Genomic DNA, 22801 nt, shown 5'->3' on the forward strand with positions numbered 1-22801 from the left:
GTACCTGGACTCAGCCAGAGTCCTCTCTTCAGATCAATGTTCTGGAGATAAGGGCAGTGTATCTTGCCCTAAAGGTGTTCCAGCCGTGGCTGGAAGGCAAGCAGATCCGAATTCAGTCGGACAACTCCACCGCGGTGGCATACATCAACCAAGGCGGAACACGCAGTCGGCAAGCCTTCCAGGAAGTCCGGCAGATTCTGCTGTGGGTGGAAGCCACAGCCTCCACCATATCCGCAGTTCACATCCCGGGCGTAGAAAACTGGGAAGCAGACTTTCTCAGTCGCCAGGGCATGGACGCAGGGGAATGGTCCCTTCACCCGGACGTGTTTCAAGAGATCTGTTGCCGCTGGGGGATGCCGGACGTCGACCTAATGGCGTCCTGGCACAACAACAAGGTCCCGGCATTCATGGCACGGTCTCAAGATCACAGAGCTCTGGCGGCAGACGCCTTAGTTCAGGATTGGTCGCAGTTTAAACTGCCTTATGTGTTCCCTCCTCTGGCACTGTTGCCCAGATTGTTACGCAAGATCAGGTCCGACTGCCGCCGCGCCATCCTCGTCGCTCCAGACTGGCCGAGGAGGTCGTGGTACCCGGATCTGTGGCATCTCACGGTGGGTCAACCGTGGGCACTACCAGACCGACCAGACTTACTGTCTCAAGGGCCGTTTTTCCATCTGAATTCTGCGGCCCTCAACCTGACTGTGTGGCCATTGAGTCCTGGATCCTAGCGTCTTCAGGGTTATCTCAAGAGGTCGTTGCCACCATGAGACAGGCTAGGAAACCAACGTCCGCCAAGATCTACCACAGGACGTGGAGGATATTCTTATCCTGGTGCTCTGATCAGGGTTTTTGCTCCCTGGCCATTTGCCTTGCCCACTTTTTTTTCCTTCCTTCAATCCGGATTGGAAAAGGGTTTGTCGCTCGGCTCCCTTAAGGGACAAGTCTCAGCGCTCTGTGTTTTTTCAGAAGCGCCTAGCCAGACTTCCACAGGTACGCACGTTCCTGCAGGGGGTTTGTCACATTGTCCCTCCTTACAAGCATCCGTTAGAACCCTGGGATCTGAACAGGGTGCTGATGGCTCTTCAGAAACCACCTTTCGAGCCAATGAAGGATATTTCTCTTTCACGCCTTTTGCAGAAAGTGGTCTTCCTAGTAGCAATCACATCACTTCGGAGAGTGTCTGAGCTAGCAGCGCTGTCATGCAAAGCCCCTTTCCTGGTGTTTCACCAGGACAAGGTGGTTCTGCGTCCGGTTCCGGAATTTCTCCCTAAGGTGGTATCCCCCTTTCATCTCAATCAGGATATTTCCTTACCCTCTTTTTGTCCTCATCCAGTTCACCAATGTGAAAAGGATTTGCACTTGTTAGATCTGGTGAGAGCACTCAGACTCTACATTTCCCGTACGGCGCCCCTGCGCCGCTCGGATGCACTCTTTGTCCTTGTCGCTGGCCAGCGTAAAGGGTCACAGGCTTCCAAATCAACCCTGGCTCGGTGGCTCAAGGAACCAATTCTCGAAGCCTACCGTTCTTCTGGGCTTCCGGTTCCCTCAGGGCTGAAGGCCCATTCTACCAGAGCCGTGGGGGCGTCCTGGGCTTTGCGGCACCAGGCTACGGCTCAGCAGGTGTGTCAGGCGGCTACCTGGTCGAGCCTGCACACTTTCACGAAACACTATCAGGTGCATACCTATGCTTCGGCAGATGCCAGCCTAGGTAGGCGAGTCCTTCAGGCGGCGGTGGCCCACCTGTAGGAAGGGGCCGTTTTACGGCTCTATTACGAGGTATTATTTTACCCACCCAGGGACTGCTTTTGGACGTCCCAATTGTCTGGGTCTCCCAGTGGAGCGACAAAGAAGAAGGGAATTTTGTTTACTTACCGTAAATTCCTTTTCTTCTAGCTCCAATTGGGAGACCCAGCACCCGCCCCTGTTCCCTTCGGGCTGTTGTTCTTTGTGTACACATGTTGTTCATGTTGAATGGTTTTCAGTTTTCCGAACTTCCTTCGGATTGAATTTACTTTAGACCAATTTATAAGTTTCCTCCTTCCTGCTTTTGCACCAAAACTGAGGAGCCCGTGATGCACGGGGGGTGTATAGGCAGAAGGGGAGGGGCTTTACACTTTTAAGTGTAATACTTTGTGTGGCCTCCGGAGGCAGAAGCTATACACCCAATTGTCTGGGTCTCCCAATTGGAGCTAGAAGAAAAGGAATTTACGGTAAGTAAACAAAATTCCCTTCTTTATGAGTGCAAGCCAAAAATTACATACTATACAAGGATAAGGCTGCACATCAAACATAGATAATGGTATAATGCCTCAAGCATATGGAAAAATATTGGAATATACAATGAAAAATGCTACTTGCTAATTTGAACATGTGAATAATGAATTGCATACCTGCCATGAATATTAGGAAAAAGGAGATATTTAGCAATCGCATTGATCAATGTAACTGAGCCCCAAGACCTCGTCAAGGTATATCTCTATATTGGGGTCCCTAGCTCTGTGACCCTAACTGTGTGTCATCTCATTGCAATTAAAAACTGCTGTGGGTGGAGAGGGGTAACTAAGGACTTTCTTATATAGGAGATGGAAAAAAACATGACCGAAAGGGGCGGATTTCTGAATGTGAACACAGCTCCGCCCATTTCGGCCATGTTTTTTTCCATCTCCTATATAAGAAAGTCCTTAGTTACCCCTCTCCACCCACAGCAGTTTTTAATTGCAATGAGATGACACACAGTTAGGGTCACAGAGCTAGGGACCCCAATATAGAGATATACCTTGACGAGGTCTTGGGGCTCAGTTACATTGATCAATGCGATTGCTAAATATCTCCTTTTTCCTAATATTCATGGCAGGTATGCAATTCATTATTCACATGTTGAAATTAGCAAGTAGCATTTTTCATTGTATATTCCAATATTTTTCCATATGCTTGAGGCATTATACCATTATCTATGTTTGATGTGCAGCCTTATCCTTGTATACTCTAAAATGCAAGGCCCAAAAGAAAGGGGCCTGGCTGTATCCTGTACAAAAAAATGAGGTTTAAGTTGGTATTTATGGCCATAAAACGGAAGCCTACAACACTCATCACGGGAACCTCATGCTTGTAGGTCCCTACACTAAATATAAAAATAGCAACAAAAAGAGGAATAAATAGCCTCCAAAAATGAAGCATTACTTACAGCAAAGATGGGCTGCAGTGTGTACATCGCCCAGGTTTGGTTGCAAAAGTTGTTAAAGGGCTGGTTCTTTTTGCGTATGGCCAGAATTGTGTATCTTCTTTAGTATGCATGCGTTTATGGCGCTAATACTGGATAATGTGTATTTTTATTTGCACAGGATTAGTAGACAATGTAATTGATCTATTTGGGTGTGCAGGTGGTTTAAATGACTTGCTACTAGGTAGCTCTAGTTTGCTGGCACCTCTGCCTCCCGATGAGCTGGTGAAGTGAGAGGTGACATTGCTGAATTACCGTGGCCGCCGTTACTGGATGCGGTCAGAACGCCTCTGCCATGCGCCTCCAGGCACTTAATGTACATGGCAGAGGCGTTACGAACGCGTCCAGTATTGGGCAGCTTAATGTGCAATATTCTGATGTCCAGTTTCCTTTACCACTAGAACTACTGGACTCGTGACACCTATATAGAAATACATGGTGCAAAGTAGTCAAAATGACTACCTCAGTAGTTCTAGTGTTAATCTTCTTTTAAGGCTATGTGCCCACGTTGCGGAAAAGCCGCGGATTTTCCAGAAATCTGCAGCACAGCTACTCCCCAGCCATTTCTATGGCATTTGGGAAATGCTGTGCCCACGCTGCGGATTTTTCCACAGCGGAAATCGTGCGGATTTTCGTGCGGAAAAATCTGGAGCATGTCAATTATTGTTGCGGATTTCTCCGCAGGGTCCCATATACTTACCTGCCTTGATAGCAGACACCCGAGTCACTTTCTCCGTCCGGTGTACAGCAGCGCGGTGGATCCAGCCAGGTACAGGAAGGAAGAGGTGGGCGGGGCCTGCACGAGCTCCGGTCATGTGACAGCCATAGCTAGTTCAGCCCGCCCACCTCCAGCACAGTGAACCAGACGCTGCCTGACAGTGACCCGGCCGCCGGAAAGCGAGGTGCTGCATGATGGAGGTAAGTATGAGCACCCCGATCACTCCAGCACTTGTTCTGCATTGAGAATGCAGTGCCGAAGCCATGGTACTGTATCCTCAATGCAGAATGCCTGCACCATATCCGCACGACATTCCGCTGTATATCCGCAGCATTGAAACAGAGAAAGTTCTGGGAGCACCTGCGGAATGTCTCGCGGATATATCCGCAGGACAATGTCCCCGTGGGCACATAGCCTAAACCATTGTGGGTGCATCTTATAACAACATTATTTTAACAATCTTAACAAGGTTTTTTGATTTTTAGAAAACCCATGTACCCCAGCTGCAGTTTTAAGAAAAACAAACTATACTGGACTCTCCTTGCCCGGAACCAGCACTGAGTCTCCGCTGCTGACGTCACGTCGACTGCTGCTCTGACCGAGTTGGCAGCACAACCTGCTTAGGTCACTGATTGGTTGCAGCGCTGTCAATGTGATGTCAGCACTGCAGACAATAACAAACCCGCAGCAGCAGAGATTCAGCGCTGGTTAAAAGCATGCAACTGGGGACATGGATTTTCTGAAATCAGATAACCACGTAAATGTAAAATTTTGGACTCAGTTTGGTAAATCACGTTTCATGCATTTTTTTTTTTTCAGGTGGTTTCATTTCTTCACACTGTCCTCCTCAGTGACCAGCTAGACTTCTCCACTGCTCTAGTGGTTTGTCCTTTAAATACAGTTTTGAATTGGACCAATGAGTTTGAAAAATGGCAGGACGGCCTGGATGATGATGAAGCTTTAGAGGTTTGTATATTTAATGCACAGTCATTTGGGATGCAATGTACCGTATTTTTTGGACTATAAGACGCACCTGACTATAAGACGCACCCTGGTTTTAGAGGAGGAAAATAAAACTTTAAGCAAAAAAATGTGGTCATGACACACTGTAATGGGGCGAGGATCTGCTGCTGACACTGTTATGGGGGTAATGTCCCCAAATTCTCTACTAAGGTATTCCATCCTGGTAATGATCCTCCTGCCTTGTATATGATCCTGCTATAAACCCCCATTCTGCTCATATACCCCATCCTGTTTATATACCAGCATCCTGCTCATATTCCCCCATCCTGTTCATATACCCCCATCCTATTGATATACCCCCCATCCATCCTGCTCATATTCCCCCATCCTGTTCATATACCCCCATCCTATTGATATACCCCCCATCCATCCTGCTCATATTCCCCCATCCATCCTGCTCATTTACCCCCATCCTGTTCATATACCCCCATCCTGTTCATATACCCCCATCCTGTTCATATACCCCCCATCCATCCTGCTCATATACTCCCATCCTGTTCATATACCCCCATCCTGTTCATATACCCCCCCATCCATCCTGCTCATATACTCCCATCCTGTTCATATTCCCCCATCCATCCTGCTCATATACTCCCATCTTGCTATATGCCCCCATCGTGCTCATATACTCCCATCCTGTTCATATTCCCCCATCCATCCTGTTCATATACTGCCATCCTCTTCATATACCCCCATCCTGTTCATATACCCCCCATCCTGTTCATATACCCCCCATCCATCCTGCTCATATACTCCCCATCCATCCTGCTCATATACTCCCATCCTGTTCATATACTCCCATCCTGTTCATATACCCCCCATCCATCCTGCTCATATACTCCCATCCTGTTCATATTCCCCCATCCATCCTGCTCATCTACTCCCATCCTGCTATATGCCCCCATCGTGCTCATATTCCCCCATCCATCCTGCTCATATTCCCCCATCCATCCTGCTCATTATCTCCCATCCTGTTCATATACCCCCCATCCTGTTCATATACTCCCATCCTGCTATATGCCCCCATCGTGCTCATATACCATCCTGGTATATGGCCTGTATCCTATAGCACAGAGAAAAAAAAAACAAACGTTTATACTCACCTTTTCCTCACTCCCTGCAGCACCGATCATCTTCCTCTCTGCACCACTAACCTGTGTGTGTGGAGCCGGCCCCCTGCAGCACGCGATGTCTTCCTGTCTGTGCTGATCAGCTGACCAGCTCAGCACAGATCAGCTGACCGGCACAGACAGGAAGACATCGCGTGCTGCAGGGGGCCGGCTCCACACACGGGGACGGGTGAGTACTGTACACTGATTCACTGCACCCCGCTCTGATGATGACGCGCGGGGGGAAGTGAATACAGCCGCACATGATCACTCCAGGCTGTAATTGCCAGGGGTGATCATGCGGGCCGGCTCTTTACTATGCGCGCGTCCCCGCTCGTCCTCCCACCCACATTGCCACAAGATGAGACTAGAATGCTGTACATTATTAATATAAATTAGGGGGGTCAGAATTAATGTATTTTGCTAATTTTAAGACCGTGTTACTGAACAAAGCCAATTGGGAAATGAGAAAGGGAAACAATTTGTAAAATATATATGATTCAAAATTTAGTGTAAATAAATGAAAACCTATTTTGTCACTAAAAGCAAACTGTTGTGTACTTTTTGTTTGTTGATTACTTTTAGTAGGTTGCATCTGTTTGTTATTGCCACATTCGCAATGATCCACACTGACACTGTACCATAAACCAACTAATGAAGGCCATTAAAAAAAAATAACACTCCAAAAAGTTCAAAAAATGATCAAAAAGTATGATAGCAAAAATAATAGGATCACTGAAAATGTTCTCACCCTTCAGAAAATGTGGCTCATCAAATATTTTTTTTTCTAGGTGTTGCCCATATACTCAGCAGAGTGAGACCCCTGGTCCAGTTTAAATGTGCACTGATTAGACTATTGATAAATGGGCCCTAGGAGGTCTGCTTCACATGCTGAAGTCACCTTGTGTTATGCTGTAATGATGGCTATGCGGAGCCCAATGTTTCATGGCTTCAGTTATTACATTACATGGTTGTGTTTTTTTCAGGTCTGTGAGCTTGCCACTGTGAAGCGTCCTCAAGAGCGAGGATACTTGCTACAACGCTGGCATGATAATGGAGGAGTGTTGATTATCGGCTATGAAATGTATCGAAATCTCACTCAAGGAAGGAATGTCAAGAGCAAAAAGCTGAAGGAAATGTACCAGAAAACCCTAGTTGATCCTGGTAAGGTTTCCTTTTATTAAGCCATGTATGTTTCATCATAATGTACCCTATTCAGGCAGATGCACTGAGCCTTTATTCTCTGCAGCCCTCAGTTATAGTGCTGCCCTTTAAGTAAAGGATTTCCAATGACTCAGTGGTTCTGTATCTGTGTAAGTCATTTGTAGCCTCATCTTAATCTCATTAAACCAAATAACAGAACCAATGGATCTATATGTTCCACAACCAAGTATTTCTACTGTAAAAGTAAGCAAAGCTAATCCTTAGGCTATGTGTCCACAGTAAAAGGTCCCTGCGGATTTTTTTGCCTGAAAATCCGCAACTTTCGCGGCAAATCCGCACCCGCGGATTTACCGCGGATTTGCCGCGGATTTTGATGCGGATTTTATTTTTTTTTTTTTCCCCATTCAAAACAGAAAATCCGCACCAAATCCGCACCAAACAATTGACATGCTGCAGTTTGTTCCGCATCAAAATCCGCGGCAAAATCCGCAGCGGAAAAATCCGCAGCATGGGCACAGCATTTCCAAAATGCCATTGAAATGGCTGGGGAGTAGCTGTGCTGCAGATTTTCGGCAAATCCGCGCTAAATCCGCGTCAAAATCCGCGTCAAATCCGCGATAAATCCTGTAGCGTGGGCACATAGCCTTAGGCTATGTGTCCACGAGAGAATGTTGCTGCGGATTTTTCTGCCTCAAAATCCGCAGCTTTCCCCCAGAATCCGCACCTTAGCATAGCTGCAGATTTGACGCGGATTTCGTTGCGGATTTTGTCCATTGTACTCTAATGTGTTTCTGAATAAAGCTTTGACTGTTTTGAAGGCAAAAAAAAGTCTCTTTATGTCATTTCCTGTCCCAACCCTCCTTTCTTCTCCATTATCCATTTTGTTAGCAGTCTCACAGTGTGCTTATACAGAAAAGCTGCGGCTAACACCACTGGGCTCTGCCAACACCACTGGGCTCTTACATTCTAACAGGCTGTATATAATAACCCAGTGGTGGTGGCCGCAGCTTATAGCCAAAAAATGTGGTCCCAAGTTCCCTTTCACTGTTATTTAAAAAAAAAAAAATGTGCTCCGCTGTATTTTCACTGTCCAGCCCGATGCAAGCGAGCAACTGAGGGCTGTGCTTCTCAGCGGGATAAGGCTGAAGCATTCTCTGCCCCTCCCGCTGAGAAAAACAGTCCTCAGCTGCCCCTGAAAATGGCGGCTCCGTTGTTAAGCGCCATTCTCAGGTGCTGTACCGAGGTTCATCCAGCTGCCCTGATGCATTTGGCTGGCTGGGTAATACGGGGTTAATGCCAGTTTTCTGCAAACTGGCACTAAGCCCGAGGTTCATAATGTCATGCCTGTGTAGACACGGCCATTATGAACCTCCATTTGGGAAAAAAGAAAACACAACACCTTTTATTAAAAATTTTAATTGAAAGAAAAACACACATACATCCCTGATTGCCATCTTTATTACTCCCAAGCCTCAGAGGTTAATCCAGGACAATATCACAGGAAAGCTCTCTGCCGGCTGCTGGGAGCGGCAGAACTCACTGGCCGGGTCAGCTCAGTTCATAGCTGAGCTCGGGTCAGCTGACTTCAGAGCATCAGCTGACCCGGGCACAGAAGTCAGCCGGTCACAGCAGCCGTCAGTGTATTAAATGCTGCACAGCTCTCTTCCGGCAGCTGGGAACGTCTGACTTCAGAGCCCTGGTCAGCTGACTTAATTAGCGAGCGCGGGCGGGTCAGCTGAGTGCACATCGACAGCTGAATAGTCGGCCGATGTGCACTCATGTGACCCGGGTACGGACGTCAGCCGGTCCCAGCAGACGGAAGAGAGCTTTGCAGCATCTCGTACACTGACGGCTGCTGGGACCGGCTGACGTCCGTGCCCGGGTCACATGACTGCACATCGTCAGCTGTCGGTGTGCAGTCAGCTGACCCGCCTGCGCTCGTGAATTAAGTCAGCTGACCAGGGCTCTGATATCAGACGTTCCCAGCTGCCGGAAAAGAGCTGTGCAGCATTTAATAATACACTGACGGCTGCTGTCACCGGCTGATGTCAGTGCCCGGGTCAGCCGGGTGCACATCGGAGCTGTCATGGATTATCGTCGGGGGATTCAGGGAGTAATAAAGATGGCAATCAGGGATGTGTGTGTGTTTTTTCTTTCAAATAAAATTTTTAAAAAAAGTGTTTTCTTTTCTTTAGTACCAAACGGAGGTTCATAATGGCCGTGTCTACACAGGCATGACATTATGAACCTCGGGCTTAGTGCCAGTTTGCAGAAAACTGGCATTAACCCCATATTACCCAGCCAGCCAAATGCATCAGGGCAGCTGGATGAGCCTCGGTACAGCACCTGAGAATGGCGCTTCACAACGGAGCCGCCATTTTCAGGGGCAGCTGAGGACTGTTTTTCTCAGCGGGAGGGGCAGAGAATGCTTCAGCCTTATCCCGCTGAGAAGCACAGCCCTCAGTTGCTTGCTTGCATCGGGCTGGACAGTGAAAATACAGCGGAGCACTTTTTTTCTTCAGCGCTCTATTGGGAGACCCAGACGATTGGGGTATAGCTACTGCCTCCGGAGGCCACACAAAGCACTACACTAAAAAGTGTAAGGCCCCTCCCCTTCTGGCTATACCCCCCCGTGGTATCACGGGTTCTCCAGTTTTCAAGCTTTGTGCGAAGGAGGTCAGACATCCATGCATAGCTCCACAGATTTTAGTCAGCAGTAGCTGCTGACTATTTCGGATGGAAGAAAAGAGGGCCCATATAGGGCCCCCAGCATGCTCCCTTCTCACCCGGTGATGGTGTTGTAAGGTTGAGGTACCTATTGCTGGTACGGAGGCTGGAGCCCACATGCTGCTTTCCTTCCACATCCCCCTGAGGGGCTCTGAGGAAGTGGGATCCTGCCGGCCTCAAAGCTCTGACGCCGGGCTCCATCCACAGACCCATTTGAACCTGCTGGATACGGAGCTGGAGTACCGTTCAGGGACATGGCCCTGCACCATTACAGGTACTCTGTGTCCCCGGACACACAGACACAGCACACTCCAGACTTGCTGGGTGTGCTAGTGCGCCGGGGACAGTAAAGGGTTACAGTCACTGCAGCTTTGCTGAGTGACTTTGTGTATTGGGAACTACCGCGCCGGACGCTCCGGGAGCGGCGGCGCGGCTGGGACTTGTAGTTCGCCGGGGACTGGGCGCCGACCGCGCTTTTACGGCGGCGGCGCTTATAAATCCAGTCCCCGGCTTCTGCGGCCTAGTGCCGCTTCGTTCCCGCCCCCTCCCTGTCACTCAGGGAAGGGGACAGGCGCTGAGCAATCAGCAGCGCCGAGGGCTGGAGCCTTTTTACATGCTCCAGCCCTCTCACTGCACACTGTCGGACGCCGGATTCCCGCTCTGACTTGGGGCACGCCCACGGCCCGCCCCTCCTCACACGAGCTGGGGAAGACGCCGGCAGCCATTACCGCAGTCCGAGCTCGGACTTTCGGCAACCAGGCAGGACTATGGCGACCATACACCCGCTTATAGGCGGGCGGTAAGCGGCACACATAGTGCTGACCCCAATATATACTGCAGTGTGTACATGTGTATTTTAACTGCATAGGTCGCTATATGCCCGCTTGGAGAGCGACACATCAGCAGCAGGAAAGCAGGTGTGCTAAGGCACAGGCTTTCTATGCTGCTTGTATTGCACGTACTGAAGTGTTCATTTGTATTTATGCTTGTATGCTATACATTGCACTGTACGGTCGCTAGTTTTAGCTATATTCTCCTGGAATGGCTAGACTACAGCAGCTGAAAACCAAGGGTGCTGGGGCACAGGTTTTTTTCTATGCTGCTTGTATTGCATGGGCTGCAGTGTGCATTTGTACTTGTGCTTGTATGCTATACATCGCACTGTATGGTCACTCTTCTGGGCTATATTCCCCTAGATGACTTGTCTACAGCAGCAGAAGAGCAGGGGTGCCAAGGCATAGGCTTCTATGCTGCTTGTATTGCTTGTGCTGCAGTGTTCATTTGTACTTTATGCTTGTATGCTATACATTGCACTGTACGGTCACCATTCTTGGCTATATACTTCTAGATGGCTAGTCGGCAGCGGCAAAAAAGCAACACAGATTTTCAGTGCTGTTTTTACTACATGGGATGCTATTCATCCGTCCCATTGTGTGCATGCTCCCCTGTAGCACTTCGTCTGCCGGGGTCTCTAGCACTTCGTCTGCCGGGGTCTCTACTAGTCGTGGCCTAAGAAACCACCTGTCAACCCTGTCCAAGGACAGGGACGGAGTTGCAGTTTCGACAGATATATTGTCATAAGATAGAGACTTGCAGTCCAGACAGGCCATGGGCAATCTTCCTGACCAACCTCATTTGGAACGGGGGGGTCCCAGGAGGACTCTCTGTAGGATAAGGCATCTCCAGGACTTTGATCCTGACATCGCTCTCAATCCGGATACACCGGATGGTAACGCCATACGGAATGATCCTATAGCGCCCATCAATGGAAGGTTGGATCTTTCTCCCTCAGCTCCCCCAGTGGAGGAGTCAGCTTCACAGCAGGAGAAGTCCCTTTTCAGTATCTCAAACGGATATTGAGTATTTTTTTGGCCACGCTGACTTCAGAGAAGCAGTCCAGAAACACCACGCTTACCAGATAAGCGTTTTCTCCAAACGTTTTTTAAAGATACACGTTTTCCCTTTTCCCCTGACGTGGTCAAGCGCTGGACCCAGGGCCCAAAGGTGGATTCTCCAATCTCCAGGCTTGCGTCAAGAGACATAGTTGCACTGGAGATGGGGCTTCACTTAAAGATGCCATTCACAGACAGATGGACTCTGGTTGAAATCTGTCTAGGAGGCTATCGGCGTGTCGGTTGCTCCGGCATTCACAGCCGTATAGGCAACCTAACCTGTTCAGCTGTTCTTGCGCAGCTGGCCTTGAGCACATGTACATCTGTACCGCAGAGGCGTCCGTAACCCCGCAATGTCTGCACTGCGACTTACCCTATTAATGCTGTCCTAAAAGTACAGTCGAGGTTTCGGTCCTTCCCAAGCTCGGGCAGGTCCCAATCGTCCTCGTGCAAAAGGGCTACAAAACCTCAGACGGGCTCAGATTCCGGCCGGGCTCAATCACGCCCAAGGAAGGCAGCCGGAGGAACCGCTACCAAGGCGGTCTTCTCATGACTCTCAGCTCTCTCTCTCTCTCTCCGCATCCGCGGTTGATGGCAGACTCCCCCGCCTTTGGCGACATTTAGCTGCCACAGGTCACAGACCGGTGGGTGACGGACATTGTGCTCACGTGCACAGGACAGTGTTCTGTTCTCGTCCTCCGACTCCATTCTTCAGAACGGCCCCACCTCTCCACCGAGCAGATGCCCTGCTGCAGGCGGTGGACGCTCTAAGAGCAGAAGGAGTGGTGATCCCTGTCCCCCCCTCAGGAACGAGGGCGAGGGTTTGTACTCCAATCTCTTTGTGGCTCCAAAACAGGACGGCTCCTTCCGTCCTGTTCTGGACCTAAAACTGCTCAACAATCATGTGCACGCCAGGCGGTTCCGGATGGAATCCCTCCGATCCGTCATTACCTCAATGTCTCGAGGAGACTTCCTTGCCTCAACAGACATCAAAGATGCCTATCTCCACGTGCCAATTGCTACGGAGCACCAACGTTTTTCTACGTTTTGTGATAGGAGACGACCATCTTCAGTTCGTAGCTCTGCCATTCGGTCTGGCGACAGCCCCACGGGTGTTCACCAAGGTCATGGCAGCAGTGGTAGCAGTCTTGCACTCTCAGGGACACTCGGTGATCCCTTACTTGGACGATCTACTCGTCAAAGCGCCCTCCCTCGAGGCATGCCAACGCAGCCTGAATGTTACGCTGGAGACTCTCCAGACTTTCGGGTGGATCATCAATCTGGCAAGGTCAAATCTGTCACCGACTCAATCACTAACGTATCTCGGCATGGAGTTTCATACTCTATCAGCCATAGTTAAGCTTCCGCTGAACAAGCAGCGTTCACTGCAGACAGAGGTGCAGTCTCTCCTTCAAGGCCAGTCGCACCCCTTAAGGCGCCTCATGCACTTCCTAGGGAAGATGGTGGCAGCCATGGAGGCAGTTCCCTTTGCGCAGTTTCATCTGCGCCAACTTCAATGGGACATTCTCCGCCAATGGGACGGGCAGTCAACCTCCCTGGACAGGAAAGTCTCCCTTTCCCAGACGGCCAAGGACTCTCTGCAATGGTGGCGTATTTCCACCTCATTGTCACAGTGTAGATCCTTCCTACCCCCATCCTGGGCAGTAGTCACGACAGATACGAGTCTGTCAGGGTGGGGAGCAGTTTGTCTCCGCCACAGGGCTCAGGGGACGTGGACTCAGCAGGAGTCCACCCTTCAGATCAATGTTCTGGAAATCAGGGCAGGGTATCTTGCCCTACTAGCTTTCCAGCAGTGGCTAGAAAGAGAGCAGATCCGAATCCAGTCGGACAACTCCACAGTGGTGGCATACATCAACCACCAAGGAGAGACGCGCAGTCGGCAAGCCTTCCAGGAAGTCCGGCGAATCCTCATGTGGGTGGAGGACACAGCATCCACCATATCCGCAGTTCACATCCCGGGCGTAGAAAAATGGGAAGCAGACTTCCTCAGTCGCCAGGGTATGGACGCAGGGGAATGGTCCCTTCACCCGGACGTGTTTCAGGAAATCTGTCGCCGCTGGGGGGTGCCGGACGTCGACCTAATGGCGTCTCGGCACAACAACAAGGTCCAGGCATTTATGGCACGATCGCGCGATCACAGAGCTCTGGCGGCAGACGCCTTAGTGCAAGATTGGTCGCAGTTCCGGCTCCCATATGTGTTTCCACCTCTGGCAATCTTGCCCAGAGTACTGCGCAAAAATCAGATCCGATTGCAGCCGCGTCATACTCGTCGCCCCAGACTGGCCGAGGAGATCGTGGTACCCGGATCTGTGGCATCTCACGGTCGGCCGACCGTGGTCACTACCAGGCCGGCCGGAATTACTGTCCCAAGGGCCGTTTTTGCCATCGGAATTCTGCGGCCCTGAACCTGACTGTGTGGCCATTGAGTCCTGGATCCTAGCGTCTTCAGGATTATCCCAAGGGGTCGTTGCCACCATGAAACATGCTAGGAAGTCCACCTCTGCTAAGATCTACCACAGAACGTGGAAGATTTTCTTAACCTGGTGCTCGGCTCAGGGAGGGTCTCCCTGGCCATTTGCATTGCCTACTTTTCTTTCCTTCCTGCAATCGGGGTTAGAAAAGGGGCTTGTCGCTCGGCTCCCTTAAGGGGCAAGTCTCGGCACTATCCGTGTTCTTTCAGAAGCGTCTAGCACGTCTTTCTAGGGTGCGCACGTTCCTACAGGGGGTCTGTCATATCGTACCCCCGTACAAGCGGCCGTTAGATCCATGGGATCTCAACAGGGTACTAGTTGCTCTCCAGAAGCCGCCTTTCGAGCCTCTGAAGGAAGTTTCATTTGCTCGCCTGTCACAGAAGGTGGCGTTTCTCGTTGCGATCACATCGCTTCGGCGAGTGTCTGAGCTGGCAGCTCTGTCATCCAAGGCTCCCTTCCTGGTGTTCCACCAGGACAAGGTAGTGCTGCGCCCCATTCCGGAGTTTCTCCCTAAGGTCGTATCCTCATTTCATCTTAATCAGGATATATCCTTGCCTTCCTTTTGTCCTCATCCAGTTCACCGGTATGGAAAGGACTTACGTTTGTTAGATCTGGTGAGAGCACTCAGAATCTACATTTCCCGCGCGGCGCCCATGCGCCGTTCCGATGCATTTTTTGTCCTTGTCGCTGGTCCGCGCAAGGGGTTGCAGGCTTCTAAAGCCACCCTGGCTCGATGGATCAAAGAACCAATTCTAGAGGCCTACCGTTCTGCGGGGCTTCCGGTTCCTTCAGGGCTAAAAGCCCACTCACCCAGAGCCGTGGGTGCGTCCTGGGCATTACGACACCAGGCTTCGGCTCAACAAGTGTGCCAGGCAGCTACCTGGTCCAGTCTGCACACTTTCACCAAGCATTATCAGATGCATACCTATGCTTCGGCGGTCGCCAGCTTAGGTAGAGGAGTCCTGCAGGCGGCAGTGACACCCCCGTAGGGGAGGGCTGTTTTTGCAGCTCTAACATGCGGTATTTCTTTACCCACCCAGGGACAGCTTTTGGACGTCCCAATCGTCTGGGTCTCCCAATAGAGCGCTGAAGAAGAAGGGAATTTTGTTACTTACCGTAAATTCCTTTTCTTCTAGCTCTTATTGGGAGACCCAGCACCCGCCCTGTTGTCCTTCGGGATTTTTTTTTTTTTGTTGTTTGCGGGTACACATGTTGTTCATGTTGAACGGTTTTTCAGTTCTCCGATGTTACTCGGAGTTAATTTGTTTAAACCAGTTATTGGCTTTCCTCCTTCTTGCTTTGGCACTAAAACTGGAGAACCCGTGATACCACGGGGGGGGTATAGCCAGAAGGGGAGGGGCCTTACACTTTTTAGTGTAGTGCTTTGTGTGGCCTCCGGAGGCAGTAGCTATACCCCAATCGTCTGGGTCTCCCAATAAGAGCTAGAAGAAAAGGAATTTACGGTAAGTAACAAAATTCCCTTCTTTTTTTTTTAAAGAATTGTGAAAAAAGACCTGGGATCCTGTTTTGCCAGCTAAAAGCAAGCAGCCTGTAACTAGCTGCTTTTAGCTGGCAATCCAGAGTCCGGACACAACACGACTACACTGCCACTACTCTACACTACAAAATGGTGAAACTTCCTCTTCCTGAACTATCCTACATCACTTCCTGCGGATTTGTTTGCGAAATCCGCACCAAATCCACAGGAAAAAGAGCCTGTGGGAACAGACCTGCGGATTTCTTGCGGATTTTACACCTTGCATTGACTTGCATGGGAAAAATCCGCAACAAAATCCGCAACAATAATTGACATGCTGCAGATTTTTTTGGATAAAAATCCGCGGCAAATCCGCCGCGGAAAAATCCGCAGCATGGGCACAGCATTTCCAAAATGCCATTGAAATGGCTTGGAAGTGCCGCTGCTGCAGATTTTCGGCAAATCCGCGGTAAATCCGCGGCAAAATCCGCGGTAAATCCGCAGCGTGGGCACATAGCCTTATAGGTCTATGAATCTGTGTGTCCGTCACCATCCTTTTCCAGTGAAAGGCTGATGAAGAAATCCCTCAAGAGCCTTGTCTGGCTTTGGTTTCTTGCACAACTTGACAGGTGATATAAACTCTGATCCCAGGGCAAGACAAAAGAGCATTGCAGTCTGTGAAGAAGACTTGATTGTGGACACTGCAATTAGGAGCAAATGACTGCTTTTATCATTATAGGGACAAGGTTGCATTTCAAAATGTTCCCCAAAAAATTGCAACAAACTTCTGTGTCGTGCACACTTTTCCCTCGCTACTCCATTGGTTTCATAGGGAAAAATAGTTTAGCCCTCAGGTGTTGACAAGGCTACCTTACCATATACAGTGGGTACGGAAAGTATTCAGACCCCTTTCAATTTTTCACTGTTTCATTACAGCCATTTGGTAAATTCAAAAAAATTCATTTTTTTTCTCATTAATGTACATTCTGCACCCCATCTTGACAGAAAAAAAATAAATGTAGAAATGTTTGCAAATTTATTAAACAAGAAAAACTGAAATATCACGTGGGCATAAGTATTCAGACCTTTTGCTCAAACACTCATATTTAGTCACATGCTGTCCATTTCCTTGTGATCATCCTTGAGATGGTTCTACTTCATTGGAGTCCAGCTGTGTTTAATTAAACTGATAGAACCTGATTTAGAAAGGCACACTCCTGTCTATATAAGATCTCACAGCTCACAGTGCATGTCACACCAAATGAGAATCATGAGGTCAAAGGAACTACCCAAGGAGCTCAGACAGAATTGTAGTAAGGCACAAAATAATTTCTGCAGTAGTCAAGGTTACCAAGGGCACAGTGGCCTCCATAATTCTTGAATGGAAGACGTTTGGGACCACCAGAACTCTTCCTAGACCTAACTGTCCAGCCAAACTGAGCAATAGTGGGAGAAGAGCCTTGGTGAGAGGTAAAGAAGAACTCCAAGATCACTGTGGCTGAGCTCCAGAGATGCAGTAAGGAGTTGGGGGAAAGTTCCACAAACTCAACTATCACTGCAGCCCCCCACTAGTTGGGCCTTTATGACAGAGTGGCCCGATGGAAGCCTCTCCTCAGTGCAAGACATATGAAAACCCTCATAGAGTTTGCAAAAAATCACATGAAGAACTCCCAGACTGAGAAATCAGATTCTCTGGTCTGATGAGACAAAGATAGTACTTTTTGGTGACAATTCTAAGTGGTATGTGTGGAGAAAACCAGGCACTGCTCATCACCTGCCAAATACAATCCCAACAGTGACACATGATGGTGGCAGCATCCTGCTATGGCTGTGTTTTTCAGCTTGCAGGGACAGGACGACTGGTTGCAATTGAAGGAAAGATGAATGCGGCCAAGTATCCTGGAACAAAACCTCTTCCAGAGCGCTCTGGACCTCAGACTTGGCCGAAGGTCCACCTTCCAACAAGACAATGACCCTAAGCACACAACTAAAATAACAAAGGAGTGGCTTCAGAACAACTCTGTGACCATTCTTGACTGACCCAGCCAGAGCCCTGACCTAAACCCAATTGAGCATCTCAGGAGAGACCTGAAAATGGCTGTCCACCAACGTTCACCATCCAACCCGACGAAACTGGAGAGGATCTGCAAGGAAGAGTGGCCGAGGAGCCCCAAATTCAGGGGTGAAAATCTTGTTGTATCATTCCCAAGAAGACTCATGGCTGTACTAGCTCAAAAGGGGAGTCTACTCAATACGGAGCAAAGGGTCTGAATACTTATGACCATGTGATATTTCAGTTTTTCTTGTTTAATAAATTTGCAAAAATTTGTTTGTTTTTTTTTTTGTTTTTGTCAAGATGGGGTGCAGAGTGTACATTAATAAGAAAAAAAAGTAACTTTTTTGAATTTACCCAATGGTTGCAATGAAACAATGTGAAAAATGTAAAGGGGTCTGAATACTTCATACCTTTCCATACCCACTGTAACTGCCAGGTTAGCCTATGTCCTAGCATTTGATTCTTGCAGACTTATTTTTCTCAATCTTCTTCTATTAACAGTGGGAGTTTCCTTTAAGTGAATCTGACAATACATTCATGTTGCTTATATCATGGACAGCGTGAACTGGACACTGGCGGCATTATTATATCATATATTTGTATGATTTACTCTGAAATGCTACTGTGTTTTCAGTGATTCTATACTTTGTAAGCAGTCGGAGATTGGGTCTTGGATGACTAGTCCCCTGATTTTTCTTTGCCCCGTTCCAATCGGTCTCTCCATGTGTGTACCCAGAGATTAGTCAGTCTGGGGAGAGGAGATTTTCCTGCTTAGCTTTCCTAAGCTTGTTTCTTCTGAAACGCCGAGGTGTTCAGTGTAAGACCTACACGTCTGAAATATCTTAACCATGGTCTGATTCATGTGGTTCGGGCAGTATGCGTCTCCTTTGCCTTTAGCTAAAATATAAACTTAAAGGGGTATTGCCATCTCCAAGTTCCTATCCCACATGAAGTAAGAGACATGGCTGTGTCAGAAGAACTACACTACATTTCTAGTTGGAGGCATTTGCCAGTATTATTATGCCTACTACATATATAGGATATTGGAGAGGGAATACCCCTTTAATTCTCAATCACAAATTTATATGATCAGGTCTATAGTCTTTTTTTCTGTTTTCTTTTTTAATTCTATAATATTGATGTTATTTCAGTGGACCTCCAGTTAAAGGATGTTTCTGAGATCAAAAATTCAATCTCATAGTGCAGCATTAGTGTAAGCGAGATATGTATATATAATATATATACCTTGATGATGACTGCCATTTGATGACCTTCCTGGAAAGTGACTGTGTGACCTGCACTATAACTCTTGTGCTGCATGTTTTTTCTTCTGTGTCCGGACATTGCACAGTACCATAAAGCAGACGTAACGCACGGTTATCGTCCAGTAGTTTCTGGCGGCACTAGACAGGGCTGAGGTGCAGCTGTGCTGTTGTTTGGATCTTGTTATGGCGGTGAGTCAGAGCTGGCAGTGAACCTGACTGCCAGTAAATGCAGCCATGGTGTGTTGCTCTGGCTCACTGCTGTGACTTTAAATAGGAAAACATTCACTGCTGGGAACAGTTTAGATTACAAAGAAAAAAAGTTTCTGAATTCTTTGCATCCATCACGATATACATTGCTGTGTCTTGGTTGTGATATAATGCATGCATGATAAGTCGATACTTCTTCCTTCAGCATTTTATGGAATAGAAGGGCTCCCCCCCTTTTTTTTTCCTCTTCACTTCTACTATAGCACATATATTATACTATACTATATGTTACAATTCTTATTACCTTCTGTAGTGGGAAGAGATAGGGTGTGGAAGAGATCATACAACAATTCTGTCTATTCCATGTCTTTTAAATCAAAGTATTGTCCTGCCTGGTTAACTATTGATCCAAGGCAAGGAAATAACAAATGCAAAATAACAAATGCAAAATAACAAATGTATTATCTAATTTATTTATTTATTTTTATGGGTAGTGTCCATACCAACATTGTGTGGTCATTTATTGATTCATACTGTGTACAATCATGAGGCCGACGCAGCTTTGCATGTTTTGGTCCATATTGGCTACTACACTAGCCATACATGTTCTGTGACACCAATATATACAGAAGATAGAAATGTGCTATGTAGTGTAATCCTAATGAGAAATAGTACACATAATAAATCTCCCCAATGCGCGTTTCGCTGATACTTTCTTGATACGCCCTGACAGAGGTATGACTGAAACGCGTCAGTGCTGACCTAGTTCCCCAGGATTTGCTTATATTTATACACCATTTCCATTTGATGTGATCGCCTCACAGTTGCGCACACTTTTTCCTTATACATATTGGACATATCTGGCATCTCTGCCACATTTTTTTACAGATTGGTCATATACACTGGCATTATTATTGCATTATATTCTTCAGATATGGTGAGTTCAGTACGTTCTCTGATTATTCCTGTCTACTCTATTTTTTTGAACACTATTAATTTGAACATTTTTCTGTATTGATTTATTTTTTTCAGTCATGCAATCAGTCAGCCGGTGTGCAGGGATGTCTTTATCATATGACCCATTTTTAATCTTTCCTTATAAACACATGTATTTTTATTAAGATATCCCTTAGTTGTCTTTTTTTTTTATTGGGTTTAAATTTGTAATTTTGCTGCAGATTTCTTCATTATAGGGGTAAAAATCTGCAGTATTTTTATGACCTGTTGAGCCCAATGCGGATCTGAATCTCTGCTGTATATTTGTTTTTTCGAAGTTCGATGCACATTTATTGTACTGTGATGTAAAATCCACACCCGATATCTCCACTCATCTGAATTCACTCTTCAGACATCATCTTTTTTTCTTGTACTTTAAAAAAAAAAAAAACCCTAAACTTATTCCCATCATTGTGCCGAATCAGATTGATTTTTACTATCCGTGTCTCATATGCAACAGAAATTGATGGAGGATTCTCAGGCTTCTCCTCGCCAACAGTAGACCGCACTATGGTGCCATCAGTGTGCTGTCCTAGGAGACTTGCATTGGCGAGTTCGATCTGTGACTCGGATAAAAAAAATGGACGCCCCCTTATTTTTTAGGTCACTCAGTCTACAGAAAGACAATAGTAAAGACCTGATGTCTAAATGAGACCTTAAGACTGGGTTAAAGTGTGCAGCAAAATCACTAATTTAATATAATCTATGGACTCCTCATTACTGGGGTCTCATTTTTTAACCAGAGAGAACAGTAATAAATATTGGCTAAGAAACCACTAAATATTTGTTTTAACAACTGGTCACTAACATTGATTAGTGCCCACCGCGTGAAGCTGGCAATCATTGGTCCTGCGTGGACCTCGTCTTTCATTCTCTGGGATTGTCACGGTTTTCCCCAGTCTGTCTGGGCATCCGGGTATGATCCCGTTCAGTACACCTTCGGTAACAGTTTTGTCATCGTCCTTGTTGGCATAAGAAATCCACTGCTCAGGCAGAAAAAATAAACTGTTCTCTGGGGCGGCGTGTGGGGCTGAGTCCTGGGGCGGTGTGTGGGGCTGAGTCCTGGGGCGGTGTGTGGGGCTGAGTCCTGGGGCGGTGTGTGGGGCTGAGTCCTGGGGCGGTGTGTGGGGCTGAGTCCTGGGGCGGTGTGTGGGGCTGAGTCCTGGGGCGGTGTGTGGGGCTGAGTCCTGGGGCGGTGTGTGGGGCTGAGTCCTGGGGCGGTGTGTGGGGCTGAGTCCTGGGGCGGTGTGTGGGGCTGAGTCCTGGGGCGGTGTGTGGGGCTGAGTCCTGGGGCGGTGTGTGGGGCTGAGTCCTGGGGCGGTGTGTGGGGCTGAGTCCTGGGGCGGTGTGTGGGGCTGAGTCCTGGGGCGGTGTGTGGGGCTGAGTCCTGGGGCGGTGTGTGGGGCTGAGTCCTGGGGCGGTGTGTGGGGCTGAGTCCTGGGGCGGTGTGTGGGGCTGAGTCCTGGGGCGGTGTGTGGGGCTGAGTCCTGGGGCGGTGTGTGGGGCTGAGTCCTGGGGCGGTGTGTGGGGCTGAGTCCTGGGGCGGTGTGTGGGGCTGAGTCCTGGGGCGGTGTGTGGGGCTGAGTCCTGGGGCGGTGTGTGGGGCTGAGTCCTGGGGCGGTGTGTGGGGCTGAGTCCTGGGGCGGTGTGTGGGGCTGAGTCCTGGGGCGGTGTGTGGGGCTGAGTCCTGGGGCTTGTGTGCAGTTATTTGATGCCTTGTTTGCGCTCCAGCCGTGGTCACTAAGTAAAGCGCAGAGTTTGGGCAGTCATATGTTTTGTATTTATTTTCTCTCTACAATTCTGTAAATCTTGTAATCTGCCCTTTTAAGCACTTTTGTGCCTCCCCGCCTCTCGTTTTCTATTGAGTTATCTGTCAGGTGCATGTTACAGGCTAATACTGATTAGAGATTAAAAGTTGTCAGAGCTTTATGGTGCACTTTGTCAAAACCATGTGTGTCTGAATGCCGTACTCATTACCATGCAAACCTTTGTACTCCTCCTAATTGACTCGAACATCTCATTGCTGGTTTGTGTTAGCAGTGTTTATTTCACCTCTTCTCAGGGTAAGAAAATAACCTGGAGCTTGATTGCACTTGCCTTTGATTTCTATTTTAATAACTCGTGCATTGTTTTTTGCTTACTTTGGCCTAACATAAGCCTGAAGGCTTTGGTTTTTATGCTTCTACTGAGGGCATGCTTTAGAAACCTATACTTCCTATTATCAGTGGTCACTCTGCATAGTCCAAAGTGTCTTTCCTTTTACTACTTTACACATCATAAAACAGGGAAATGCTTCCCTTCTCCGGAACACTTGCTTTTGGTCCTGAGCAAAAGGTATAAAGAACACAGCAGGATTCTTCTTAATGACTGAGTCCCAGTTGTAGAAGACCTAAATGTACACACTTGGCTGTCAGTATGTGGCTATTGATCTGGTTTTAAAGACTAGCGCCACTAA

The 22801-nt window shown here is 48.1% G+C and overlaps 1 protein-coding gene across 2 annotated transcripts in view; it reads left to right on the forward strand.

Annotated features, from left to right (window-relative positions):
- ATRX (ATRX chromatin remodeler) overlaps window positions 1-22801 on the forward strand; it is a 355842-nt gene that overhangs the window by 262719 nt on the left and 70322 nt on the right. For both annotated transcript variants that reach the window (XM_075323857.1, XM_075323858.1), the window contains 2 exons: window positions 4758-4904; window positions 7057-7234. In XM_075323857.1, the coding sequence (XP_075179972.1) occupies window positions 4758-4904; window positions 7057-7234 (325 nt within the window). The remainder of the gene's footprint in view (window positions 1-4757; window positions 4905-7056; window positions 7235-22801) is intronic.

The sequence above is a fragment of the Anomaloglossus baeobatrachus genome, chromosome 9 (genome assembly GCF_048569485.1).
Source record: "Anomaloglossus baeobatrachus isolate aAnoBae1 chromosome 9, aAnoBae1.hap1, whole genome shotgun sequence".
NCBI classification, from domain to species: domain Eukaryota; kingdom Metazoa; phylum Chordata; class Amphibia; order Anura; family Aromobatidae; genus Anomaloglossus; species Anomaloglossus baeobatrachus.